Here is a 12082-nt window from a genome sequence, read left to right as displayed (position 1 = left end):
GGCTATCCAGTATGTAACAAAAAGGGAAAAAATTTTCCACTAATTAATATTGAAGTGGTTTAGCATCTTCTTCTTGCTCAGTCTAAGCATATTAGAGACTTCACACCATACTGATGCTAAAAAGGGCAAAATGTTATTTCATAGACTCTTTTATAGCCCTTAAAAAACTGTCCTTAACAGTCATTATATTTTAGTGATAAATTGCAGCTAGAATGAGATGAGTCATAGAAAAATAGGGCAAAATGTAGTATAGTCAGCATTTCTAAAATATATCCAAACCAGAATACACCACATGTTTACTTAGAAGCGTTTAGTTAAATCTATTTTGGGCAGGAACGGAGCAGATAAATGGCAATACAGAATGAAAAAAAAACATGGACAAATGCATAACACTTCTTTATTGTAACAATATATAAAATAAATTTAACTTTCCCACTACCTGTGATTGATGTATGTTAGCTCAGATTTAAAGGAATAGCTTGTATAATTCTTGAAATTCACCAATCTTCAGAAGACACGGGATTAAAATGCATGTACATGTTTTTGTTAAGAGCACATAAATATTCGTTCTCCTTTCTTCATCTCAGCATTTTCATATACCTTCAGAGTTTACCAAACCCAAGGCTTTTTATTAAAGAAATGGCTCATTTATATTTGCCAATAGCAACATCCTTAATAGCCTTAAAAGTTAATAACTGATAGGTTAATAACTAAAAGATTTGTGACTGAGTTCCTTCTTTTAGAGCAAAAAGAACTTTCACCTGGTCATCCAGTGGAAACCCTAAAGACGGAAAATATTCTTCAAACTCCTTTGAAAGCACTCTAAACAGCCATTTCCATTTTAATAGTTGGATGCGGATTATAACCTTCAATCTTAAAGTCTTCAGCTTTGAAATCATCAATTGTCTCAACTTTTCGAAGGATTTTGAGCTTCGGGAAAGGTCTTGGTTCTCGCTGAAGCTAAAAACAAAATAAGACCATTATTTTCCCTTATTTGTGCAACCTCTAAGTCTGTTCCTCATGTCTCTTCATAAAACACACACAGTATTTGATCAACAAAGTATTATCTTACAGGGGTGCAATCCTATAAATATCTTGTCCCTGGTTACATAACACCATAACCATCTGGTTCTCAAGAGTGAAGGGTTTTAATGACATTATACAGCATCAGGGGCCTGGTGGCTCATCAGGTGTAAGGACACATTTATGATCACTCTTGGTAAATTTATTAAAGATGGGAACACAGGCTTTTACTTGTCTATCTGTAACTCAGCACTCTCTAAGGTCACTTGAGTTCCACGATCCCTATCCCAACTGTCCCTAGCAGACAGGGGAAGGAAAGATGACATGTGTTGACAGCTTACAGAAAAGGATTCCTGGGATGAACACACAGTGGCAATTAAGATATGGACACAAGTCACAACCTCCCATTATTGTGTCCACAATGACTGGAGCAGACAGCCAGAGAGAAGCACCCAAAAGAACCTGAAGTCACCCTCCACTCAAGAACAGCCAAGCTCCTGCAAAGGAGTAACTTTCAAAACCCAGATCTAATCTGGAAAAGGCTAAAAGGATTTTGTTCTAAATTTTTTTCCTCGGGGCTCACAAAGCAGACATTTTTATTGCCATTTCCAATAATCATTTGGTGGCTGCTATAACTTAGGGACTTGAACAGACTTTTAAAAGTTCAGAACTAAACACCATATTTGGCATCAAATTAAGGGAAAACATTTGCATTTTAATTCTCCTTCAAATAAAAAAAGGAGTTAAAGTGCCACCTCTGGGATGGTCCCAAATCCCCTAGCTTGAATGTGGCTCCTCTCTGGCTAATGCTTAGTACCTTACAGCACCTGGCATGAGAAATGGCTGGGACAGGTGTCTGCCTTGTCCTTGTCCGCCACCTTCCCTAAACCGAAGCCCCGCAGTCGCAGCACAATTGTCTTTATCTTGGAAACATTGAGCAGATGCCTGTTACACACAGGGATGTCCCACAAATCAACATTTTATCAAGAGAAGGTAGCAAACCCAAAAGTGTAACACATAATTCTTACCTGAATCTTCAGCGGCTCGATGTGATTCAGGTAAATGTGTGCATCTCCCAAAGTATGAACAAAGTCACCTGGCTAAAATGCCATGGAAGAGCACAAAACAGTCAATGTCTTAGTTTCAATTCCTTTAAAACACATCATTTAAAGACATATTATACAGGGCATGCAGACACCCCAGGGCTTTACAAAAAAAATAACCAGTGTGGCTTTTGAGAAAAGTCAATTCATAAGTTGCATTACAAACCACCTCTATAGACCTGTTAGTATATACAGACCACTAGGACAGGAAGGTGTAAAGTAAGCTGGTTCATGTCTCATCTACGTATATCAAATTTTAAAACTAATCAGAGACTGAATTCTCTGCAACTCGCTTTCCCGCGTTGAAGAACCGGAAGAGCTGAGTGCCCCAGGCTGGCAGCAGCCGTCCTTCCCGAGGGCAGCCCACCTTGAGCCCGGTGATGTGCGCGATCATGTACGTGAGCAGGGCGTAGCTGGCGATGTTGAACGGCACGCCCAGGCCCATGTCTCCCGACCGCTGGTACAGCTGGCAGGACAGCTCGCCGTCCACCACGTAGAACTGGCAGAGGGCGTGACACGGGGGCAGCGCCATCAGAGGGAGATCTGAGGAAGCAGCACAGAGGAGAACACGGAGAGGTGGTTTGAAAGAACACAGCTGAAGTGAACCAGGAGAGAAGCAGGAGCCAATTCTGAGCGCATGGGAGAGCCACGGGGCTGGAGGGACACTCTCGGCCCACACCTCCACAGACCTCCCCCGCCCCCGCAGCGACGGCACAGAGCGGAGACTGTCCCCGGCAGCACGAGATTTCTGCGGAGGCATGTTTACAGCTGAAACAGTGCTCTCCCATCCCAGCCAAAATGAAGAATTTGTGCCACCTTTGGGGCGCCAAACTACAAATGCAGCAGGAATCATTGCATTTGCAGGGGCCACAGGAAACCGGAGTTTCAGGCACACCCTCCTGTGTTAAAAGTCTCTGTTATAGATACAATCATTCCAGTCTGGGTACTTAACGCCCCAGTAGAGTTGAATTTTACAACATAATTGTTAAAAATGTTCATAACTGGCAAGGTTGCAGTGACCTAAAACTTCACCTGCTCCAACTTAATTTCAAATGTTAAAATCTTATCTGTAGTTTTATAGGCAATTTAAAGCCCCTTTTTGGAGTAAAAATGAGTATAAATACACCAATTAAGTTCATCTGGGCCCAACCCCATGATCCAAAGTTGAAATCAGGGCAAAGTGTGACTCGCCTAAGGTCACACAACTAACTGTGTGGCTGTGCCCAAGGTCCTGCCTCCCCTCTGGGGACTCCGCACAATCCCTCTGCTAACAATACGGTTAGGATGAAGAAGATGACTAGGTCCTTCCAACCTTTTGGATTCCAAGCACACATGATGATTCTTCTGTCGTCAGGGTTGGTTTTGATGGTATCGATCACTTTTTGCAGTTGGTCAACTCCTTGACCTGAATAATCTGTAGAATTGTCAAAAAAGAGGACATGTACACACTAATCACAGCACCGCATGAGATGGCTCTGAGGTTGTCATCTATGCCCCATGCAGGATGGTTCCCACACTCCCACCTAAAACGACACCACGCTTTGGCAGCTAAACACGCCACTGACTTATAAACATCAGGAAACCTCTATAATGATTACACTACCTTGTACTTTTCTCCCATTTCTGGTCTCTGGACTTTAATTCCTTGCCTTCCTTCTAAGCTAGAACTGAAGCTGAGAGGTGATTTGGTAACTGCAGCGCAGAGCTTCAGTGTATAATCTCCTCTGGTTAAACTTTTACTTACTGGTGTCAGACTATGTTCTGGTTCAGCAGTTCTCAAATTTTTTTTTTTGGAGGAAAGTCCTCTCCCAGTCACAGTTCCAAAAGACGTAGTATCAAAGATTTACAAAAGATGAACTGCGATGGAATAGTTCTATACCTTGATTGTGGTGGTAGTTACATGAACCAACCCACAAACAGCACGTAAAGCTAGCAAAATCTGATGTCTTTGTGGATTACACCAATGTCAATTTATGCAAGACGCCACACCCAGGACAATACCTTTGGGGAAAACTGGGTTAAGGGTACAGGGGACTTCTCTGTACAGTTTTTCTTTTGTAATTCCCTGCAAATCTGTAATTATTTCAAAATAAAAATTTTAAAACAAAAAAGAAACTCCCCTACTGAAATCCAATAGCTGAACATTTATACAACTGCAAACTAAGGCCATAATTTTATTAGGCCCCTTAAGCAACAAGAAATAATCGAATACCAGGCAGGAGTTAAGGCACCATTAAGCCAGGGGAGCACCCTCATATCCTAAGAAGGATGCCCTAAGACACGGGGGCAGACTAACACCTACAGAACATTTACCTGCAGAAATCGTTTGGCCCCACATAACTTTTTTCATTTTGATAAAGTATATGTACCATTAAATTTACCATTTTAGCCATTCTTAAGCATGCAATTCGGTGGCATTCAGTACATTCCTAATGTTGTGAAACCATCACCACTATCCATCTCCTGAACTTTTCAGCAGTCTGTACCCACTAAAACTTCCCATAGTTAAGAGATCTCATGATTGCACACAAAATGCATTTTAGGCTTTTATTGAAAACTTCTAACACGGGGCCCAAACCCCTCCAGCTGGCTGAGGGTGAGACGTGACTGTCCCCTTTAGGTGAGATGCATATCCCCCAGGTTGCTGGTTCCTGCCGAGCCAGTAAATTTATTTCCTGAGCATGTGCACACCTCCCCCAAGGTGGGCATTTGCTTCTCCTAAGGACAAGGCAGAGGCTGGGCTCTGTGACACTCAGCAAGTGGTGCCACCGACAGTGACAGAGGAAGGTGGAAGAGATGTTTCATCATTCTTCCACCCCAGCAGAAAGGGAGGAGGGCGACCTAGGCATGGTGCTATCACACCAGCGCCACCTACAGTGTGCTAGTGGCTCAGCCTCCAAAGGGGAGATGGAAGCTGCCACAAGGCAATGGGGCATCTTGTCCCACCCCATGAGGATGAGCTTCCTTCTACTCCTCAACACTTACCACACAGCTATCTGCCCATGACACAGGTAAGGAAAGTGCCAAGCAGGGACCCAATCAATGCTAATCACCAAGAGTGTGACACGACCCCAACCTTAAAAATTAGGGTTTAGTTGTGGCTCCTCCACCTTTACCTGGCACAGCCTCTCACCACAGCCAAGATAAACATCAGTGCAGGCCGGGCGCGGTGGCTCACGCCTGTAATCCTAGCACTCTGGGAGGCCGAGGCAGGTGGGTTGCTCAAGGTCAGGAGTTTAAGACCAGCCTGAGCAAGAGCGAGACTCCGACTCTACTAAAAAATAGAAATTAATTGGCCAAATAAAAATATATAGAAAAAATTAGCCGGGCATGGTGGCGCATGCCTGTAGTCCCAGCTACTCGGGAGGCTGAGGCAGGAGGATCACTTGAGCCCAGGAGTTTGAGGTTGCTGTGAGCTAGGCTGACGCCATGGCACTCTAGTCTGGGCAACAGAGGTGAGACTCTGTCTCACAAACATCAGCACCCATGGCACTGACTTATCCCTCAAACTGTATCTGAAACAACAGAGCAGCCTTAGGCTAGGAAGAGCACTCAGGAAACAAGATGCTTCACTCTCCTTACCTGAATCCATATCTTTGTATTCGGCCCCAAAATGCCTCCACTGGAAGCCATAAACTGGGCCCAAGTCCCCTTCTCCTCTGGTGGAGAATCCCAGGCCATCCAGAAAGTCTCGGGATCCATTGGCATCCCAGATCTTCACTCCCTTCGAAGACAGTTCTTTAGCGTTTGTGGATCCCTGGAAGAGACGGTTGAATAGAGCATTGAGGGAGTTCTGAGCAGCCGTGCTGCCGTGACAGGCAGGCCACCACGTGGGGCCCATGCTGTCTTTAGAGAGGCTGGTCCCGGCCCAAACTTTGAAGGCTTTATAGGACAGTCTGATCCTTTCTTTGGAACCACCTCTCAAATCTTTTCTATTCCCAACTAAACTTTCTAAACACCGCCAAGTCCTTCCTGTATGTCCACCTAATCTGACAGTTTTGTGTTTCTTAAATGAGTTCTGGGTCTAAGTGTGACACCTCAAAATGAATTTAATGCCTCATATGCAATCTGTTCATGGTATCTTATACCTGGCATGTAGGATATTCCTAATGATCAGACTAATCGGTATTAGCTTTTCCAGCAAATGTATCAGTCGCACCGAATTAAATTTGGACCCTAATTCATTCATATTGTGTATTTGTCACTATAAAGTTGTGTTACCCCCCAATCTATATACTTATTATTGCAGTTGAGTTGTTCTGTTTTATTTGCCAAGTACAAAGCCTTATGTTTACTTCTCTTACATTTCATCCCATCAGATTTGGCCCCTGGCATTCTAACCTGTATCCAGGCCAAGGACAGGCCCCATCTGCCTTTGGTGCCTCTGGGTATGATGTGCTGTAACAGGCACGAGCAAGGCTCTGGTGCCACATCCACCAGGGCTGGGTGCCTGGCCCTTCTGCCTACCTTCTCCTCTGACCCACTCCCTACCCACCCTGGCCTCACTACCTTCACCACGACTGCTGTGAGGAGACACGAGCTACTGCATGGCCCTACCTTCTGTCTTGCCCACAGATGCCCGGCTGCAGCACAGGCACCTCTGACTCCTGTGCTGGATCAAGTTATCCACAGAATAATTCTGCCTACTGGAGGTGAATCTGATGTTCCTGGTAAGCACTTCTTAGAATCCCACATTCAAGCTTCAAGTTAAAACTAGTGATTGCATTTTATCTCTGAGCATCTTGTTTCTTTGCTTTCTATTACTGAGTCTTAATTTTTTTTTTACTTCCAACAAGTCATTTCTCAACTTTTCACATATTGCTTCAAAAGTCTCCCCTTTCTATCCATTCAAACTAGGCTCTAGCTAGTTTAAGAACATCCTCTTCTGAGATTTCTGATGTTGCACTTTGAACCCGAGGCTCGCTATCAGTTGAGATAGGCCAGCACTAAACAAAGCACCCCACAAATACAGAATGAAGAAAGACTGGACTGGATCCAAATCTAATCCCTTTCTAAGATGGAACAGAAGTCTTGGGTCTGGTTTGGCCCGAGACTATCCAAACCACACCAAGTACTCTTCAGGAGGGGTCACAACTTCCAGGATGGCCCAGAACTGAGCCTGTCTCCCCAGGGACCCTCGGACCAGCACTGGACAGCCCCGTCATTGACTCTGGACCAGGACACAAGCTCGGGCATGACAGATGCCTGTAATCACCGCACTCCAGCCCTTGCCCGAGGTCCCTACTTAGCCCTTTGGAAGAGGCATATCTTGTTACTGAAGAAACCCTTCTGGTTTATATGAACATGAGAAAACTGCTGGTATCTACATCCAGTGATCAGTATATGTTGAGTCCTACTGTGAGCTGGGCTGTGTTCTAGGCCCTGGGGATACAATAGTGAACAACAGAAATTCTCTGCTCCGATGGAGCTTAAAGCACAGTTCACTTATTTATTTATTGTCTCCTGCGCCCTTCTAATGGTGGAGGGGAAGGGATGACATTACACATGCGATGATGTTTCTCTAGGGAGAAAAGCCAAAGAGGGGGGGAGAACCACTGTCTTAGATCAGGAGGTCTAGGAAGTCTCGCCAGCAAGATCAGGAAATCGAGCTACATGTGGGGGGAGAAGGTTGGCCAGGAGGGGTGGGCTGAGAGCGGCGGGTAAGGCCAGAGCCGGCAAAAGGGCCTCAAATGGGCCTTGGCTCCTACTGAGTGAAACGGGAGCCACTATGGGCTGAAGGGCAACATGACCTGAGTCCTGAAAGGGTCTCAATAGCTACTGTGTTGAGAACAGACTACCAACGGCAGCAACTTCCTTACCTTGATAAACCACAGCAACTCCTCCAAAACACCCTTCCAGAACACACGTTTGGTTGTCAGCAGAGGAAATTCATCTGGAAAACAGTGTGCCATACAGTTTGAAGACAGGAAGACAGACCAGGCCATCCAACTTTCTCTGTGGACGAAAACTGCCCCCAGACCCAAGGTTCTGGAATGACCACAGGAGCAGCTTGGAAAAATACCACTCCTAAGTCAGGGTGGAGCTCCCAGCCTGCAAGCCAAGTCAGCAACCCAATTGGGGCTGAGACCAGCCTCCTGAGCCCTGGTGACCGCTGGGCACAGGAAGTCCAGAGATACCCGAGAGAAAAAAGGAAAGAGCTGCCATCCACTCACTACCCACTTAGCCCGAATTCTGTCACAAAGGTGTGAAGACAGCACCTGAAATGTGCCCCAGGACAAAGCCCAAGGCTCTCATGACTAATCCCATGATGATCCTGCCAGAAAAACTTCCTCAGGACCAGAGGAGAGTAGATATCACACTGGCCAAAACCAAAGAATAGTTTTTAAATGTTTGCAAAGCAAATTAATGTTTTTTTAATATGCCAAAATAGCAACTGTTTAAACACTTTATCTGCATGTTTCTATTTTATCCTCCAAACGACCCTCCTGGAGGGGCCATTATATCCACTTTATAGGCACCAGAGGCAATACAGAAGCTTGCACAGCTTAAGGGACAAAAGGAGAGGCATCAAGCTATAGAGAAATAAAAGCGTAAATACTTATCTTCAAATGCGGTACCTGTTCAGTCCACATTAGCCCTTGTTTAGTGATATTCACGTAACTGGGAGAAATTTTTCAAGCACCTGCTTTTTATCAGTGTTGCCCACTGAGCATTATTTCCATTTTCAACACATAGGGAAGCTATCTGTGAGGTAAAGTAACTTGCCCAATGTCTGAGCAGACGGGACGTGTTAAAATTTAAGTCTGCTACTCATCAGAGGCCTCTGGGCTTAGAGCTGAGGAAAGTGGGCCCCCTGCTCCAACGGAACTCCCCAAGCTGGCCAAGGTGGAGCAGCCACAGCAGCTGCTGCGTTTTTTCAGTCTCTAGAATGCGGATGGGGTGGAGGGTTTGCCCCTAGCTATAGTGAATCTGCTTCACCACTAGTGGGTTTCCCCACCCAGAACCACTCCTCACACCTGTGTCAAGGATGCTTTCCATTTACCAAAGAGGGATCAAAGCCAGCCCCTGGCCACACCTGTGTGGAGTCCCTCCCTCACAGCAGGCCCTAGATTCAGGATGATGGGATGGTCTGACTTCAGGGAAGGGCAATCAGCTGCCTAAATTCCTGTGCCTAGCCCCACCCGCTGGTCCCCAGAAAGCCTGAGGGCTAACAACCTACAAGAGACTCTTCTTCCCTGGGGCCAGTTTCAAAGGCAAACAAGAAAGGAGGAATGAGAACTTCAACTTCTACTAGAGGCCAGGTGTGGGTGGCTCTCGCCTACAATCCTAGCGTTTTGGTAGGCCGAGGCGGGAAGATTGCCTGGGGCCAGGAGTTAGGTAACAGCCTGGGCAACACAGCAAGACCCCATCTCTATGAAAAGTTGAGTGATGATGCAAGCCTGTAGTCCCAGCTACTCAGGAGGCTCAGGCAGGAGGCTCACGTTGGCAGAGTTTAAGGTTACAGTGAGCTACGATGACGCCACTGCACTCCAGCCTGGGAGACAGAGGCAGACCCTGTTTTTGTCTAAAAACAAAAACTCCCAGTCGAACTCTCACGTTCTCTTTTCAAGGTTTAAGAGGAAAGCTGCTTCGTGGGGACTGGGAGTGGGAGACCGTAGCAAACTCAAGTTCCTCCCCAGCCTCTCAGTTCTCTCCTTTCTCCCGCCACCGCTGCTCCGCCCACAGCATTTTGGCTCCAGTTTTTGAAAACTGTGCAAAGCAAAAACGGTCAACATGAGAAGGGAGGGGCAAAGGCCCGGATTTCCAGACAAGCGCTTGGTCGAGCCCAGGCAGCTCTCTCCCACTGTCTACCACAGTGCTACTGGACTGGCCCATGGCTGCTTTGCAGGCGACAGCCTACCTGGGGGGACCGGGGGCCATCAGGACCCGGTTCGCCTAGGCTGTCGCTCCTACCTGTGCGACCCTATGCAAATCATGCCTCTAACCCGAGCCTCAGTTTCGGCGTCCGGAAAGTGGGGGTGAGGATGCTTGCCCTCCCTCGTAGGCCCGAGGTTAGGATTATTTGTGCACCGCAGCTCCCGAGCGCTCTCCCCGCTGCAGCTCGGAGCTCCCCCAGGCGCGCCCTGCCGCGTCCCGCCCTGGGTCACCTCTCAGGCTGTAGCGCGCCTGCAGGCCGAACACCGACAGGGTGCCGGTGCCCGTGCGGTCGTCCTTCCTGGAGCCGCAGCGGAGGATGTGCTCCACCTGCCCCAGGTACTGCAGCTCCCCGTGGGGCGCCCGCGGCTCGGCGACCAGCTTCTGCGCGGGGGGCGGCGACGGCGGGCACAGGAGCTCGGAGCCTGCGGCGGGCATGGCGGGCACTGCGGGGACGGCGGCGACGGCGCGCGGCTGGCAGATGGGAGAGTGCGCGGCTGGCAGCCCAGGCTGCAGGCTGCAGGGCGGGAGGCCGCGGAGGCCGAGCCCCTTCCGGGCGCCCTTTCCCGCCGCCCCCCGCGCTCCGCCCCTTCCTGCGGGCGGCGACCCGCGCCCCCTGCTGGCGGGACATGCGCGCACTCGCCGCGTCGCGCCGCTCTGCGCGCCTTTCACCAGCTGACCTCCAGCCTGGAAAGAAGTCCCAGGGCCTGTCTCGGTGCCCTGGCCATTCTCTAAGCCGCGGAGCCGGGACAGTCCGCACACACTCGTGCAGTGTCAACGGCCCTGCCGTTTGAAATCTGCTTCCTACCCCTGAGGACATGGTTAACGATGATTGGCGTTTCCAAATTTTCTCCTGCCCACACTGAAGGCCGGCAGCTGGAGCAGGTGGAATAATGCAGCTTGCTTTACTTGGTTAATGACCGCCAGCACTTTCTCCAGTTAACTCCCCACATTTTTCAATTTTACGCAACTGTTTATAATGTAAACACTGATGAGTAGGAACTATTCGATACTGAGTTTAAAACTAATTCATGTGTTGTACATACATTAAGCAAGCAGTCTTTTGCATCAACTGTTAACTGACCACATAGGTGCTTTCAGCGTTTGGGGTGGGGTGGGACTGTTCTTTGGGAGGGCTTGTCTTGCATGTTGCAGGGGTCTAGCATGCCTGCACAAAGCCAAACAAAATGCAGCTATTCTCCTCTACCCCACACCAACTCAAGTGTCCCTACACATTTTCAATCACCAGGAAGACCCCAGGCTAAAAATATCCCAAATTATCCAGCTGCACATTACCTCTGTGTTTATTTTCCTTGTGTTATTTAAGAAAAAAAAATTACTGATGCATAATTGTACATCCTTCTGTTATTTTGAGCCTGAGTTATTTGTTCCAGCCAAATATCAACGGACTCATATCTCAAGATAGAGCAGTAGGCACTGATGCTCACATGGAGATTGCCTCCTCTATTGCCTTCCTTGGAGTACCTTCTCTTGATACATTAATAATAGAGGATCACTTAAGCCCAGGAGTTCAAGGTTGCAGCAGTGAGCTATGATGAGGCCACCGCACTCAAACCTGGGCAACAGAGCAAGACCCTCTCTCAAAGAAAAAAAAGGAAAGAAAAAAATTGTAGTACACCCATGTTCAAAGCATTATGCAAAATAGCCAAAAGATGGAAGCAACCCAAGTGTCCACGAATAGATGAATAGATAAGCAAAATTAGGTATATATTAGAACCTTGAAGACATTATGCTAAGTGAAATAAGACAATCACAAAAGGAAAAATACCATATGATTTCACTTACATGCAGTACCTAGAATAGTCAAATTCATAGAGACAAAAAGTACAATGGTGTTTGCCAGGGGCAGCGGGGCAGAGGAATGGGGAGTTAGTGTTTAATGGGTACAGAGTTTCAGTTTGGGAAGATGAAAAAAGTTCTAGAGATGGATAGTGGTGATGATTGTACGACTATGTGAATGTACTTAATGCTACAAACTGTACACTTAAAAATGGTTAAAATGGTAAACTTAATGCCATATATTGGGTCTTAAATGTGAAATATCTCCTTTCAAATCAAAA

The 12082-nt window shown here is 47.1% G+C and overlaps 1 protein-coding gene and 1 long non-coding RNA gene across 2 annotated transcripts in view; one reads left to right on the top strand and one right to left on the bottom strand.

Moving 5' to 3' along the window:
- LOC142861627 (uncharacterized) overlaps positions 1 to 12082 on the top strand; it is a 355037-nt gene that overhangs the window by 289184 nt on the left and 53771 nt on the right. The gene's annotated exons all lie outside the window — the stretch shown is intronic.
- On the bottom strand, positions 383 to 10573 carry TYMS (thymidylate synthetase). The gene is made up of 7 exons (XM_020282206.2): positions 10235 to 10573; positions 7946 to 8019; positions 5709 to 5883; positions 3439 to 3540; positions 2494 to 2669; positions 2052 to 2123; positions 383 to 960 (listed from the first exon to the last, which is right to left on the bottom strand). Exons 1-7 carry the CDS (start codon positions 10437 to 10439, stop codon positions 823 to 825), a joined length of 942 nt encoding a protein of 313 aa, XP_020137795.1. The 5' UTR covers positions 10440 to 10573; the 3' UTR covers positions 383 to 822.

Source organism: Microcebus murinus, chromosome 17 (assembly GCF_040939455.1).
Source record: "Microcebus murinus isolate Inina chromosome 17, M.murinus_Inina_mat1.0, whole genome shotgun sequence".
NCBI classification, from domain to species: Eukaryota; Metazoa; Chordata; class Mammalia; order Primates; family Cheirogaleidae; genus Microcebus; species Microcebus murinus.
Note: the sequence above shows the minus strand (reverse complement) of the source record. Positions and strands in the feature narration are given on the sequence as shown.

Bases quoted from the DNA above. Each gene is read 5' to 3' on its own strand.
- TYMS (XM_020282206.2), bottom strand. From the start codon at position 10,439: ATGCCCGCCGCAGGCTCCGAGCTCCTGTGCCCGCCGTCGCCGCCCCCC. The intron at 5,884-7,945 runs GTAAGGAAGTTG...CGTCTCTTCCAG, and splicing joins AGTTGCTGTGGTTTATCAAG to GGATCCACAAACGCTAAAGA. The intron at 2,124-2,493 runs GTGGGCTGCCCT...ATGGCATTTTAG, and splicing joins CGCACATCACCGGGCTCAAG to CCAGGTGACTTTGTTCATAC.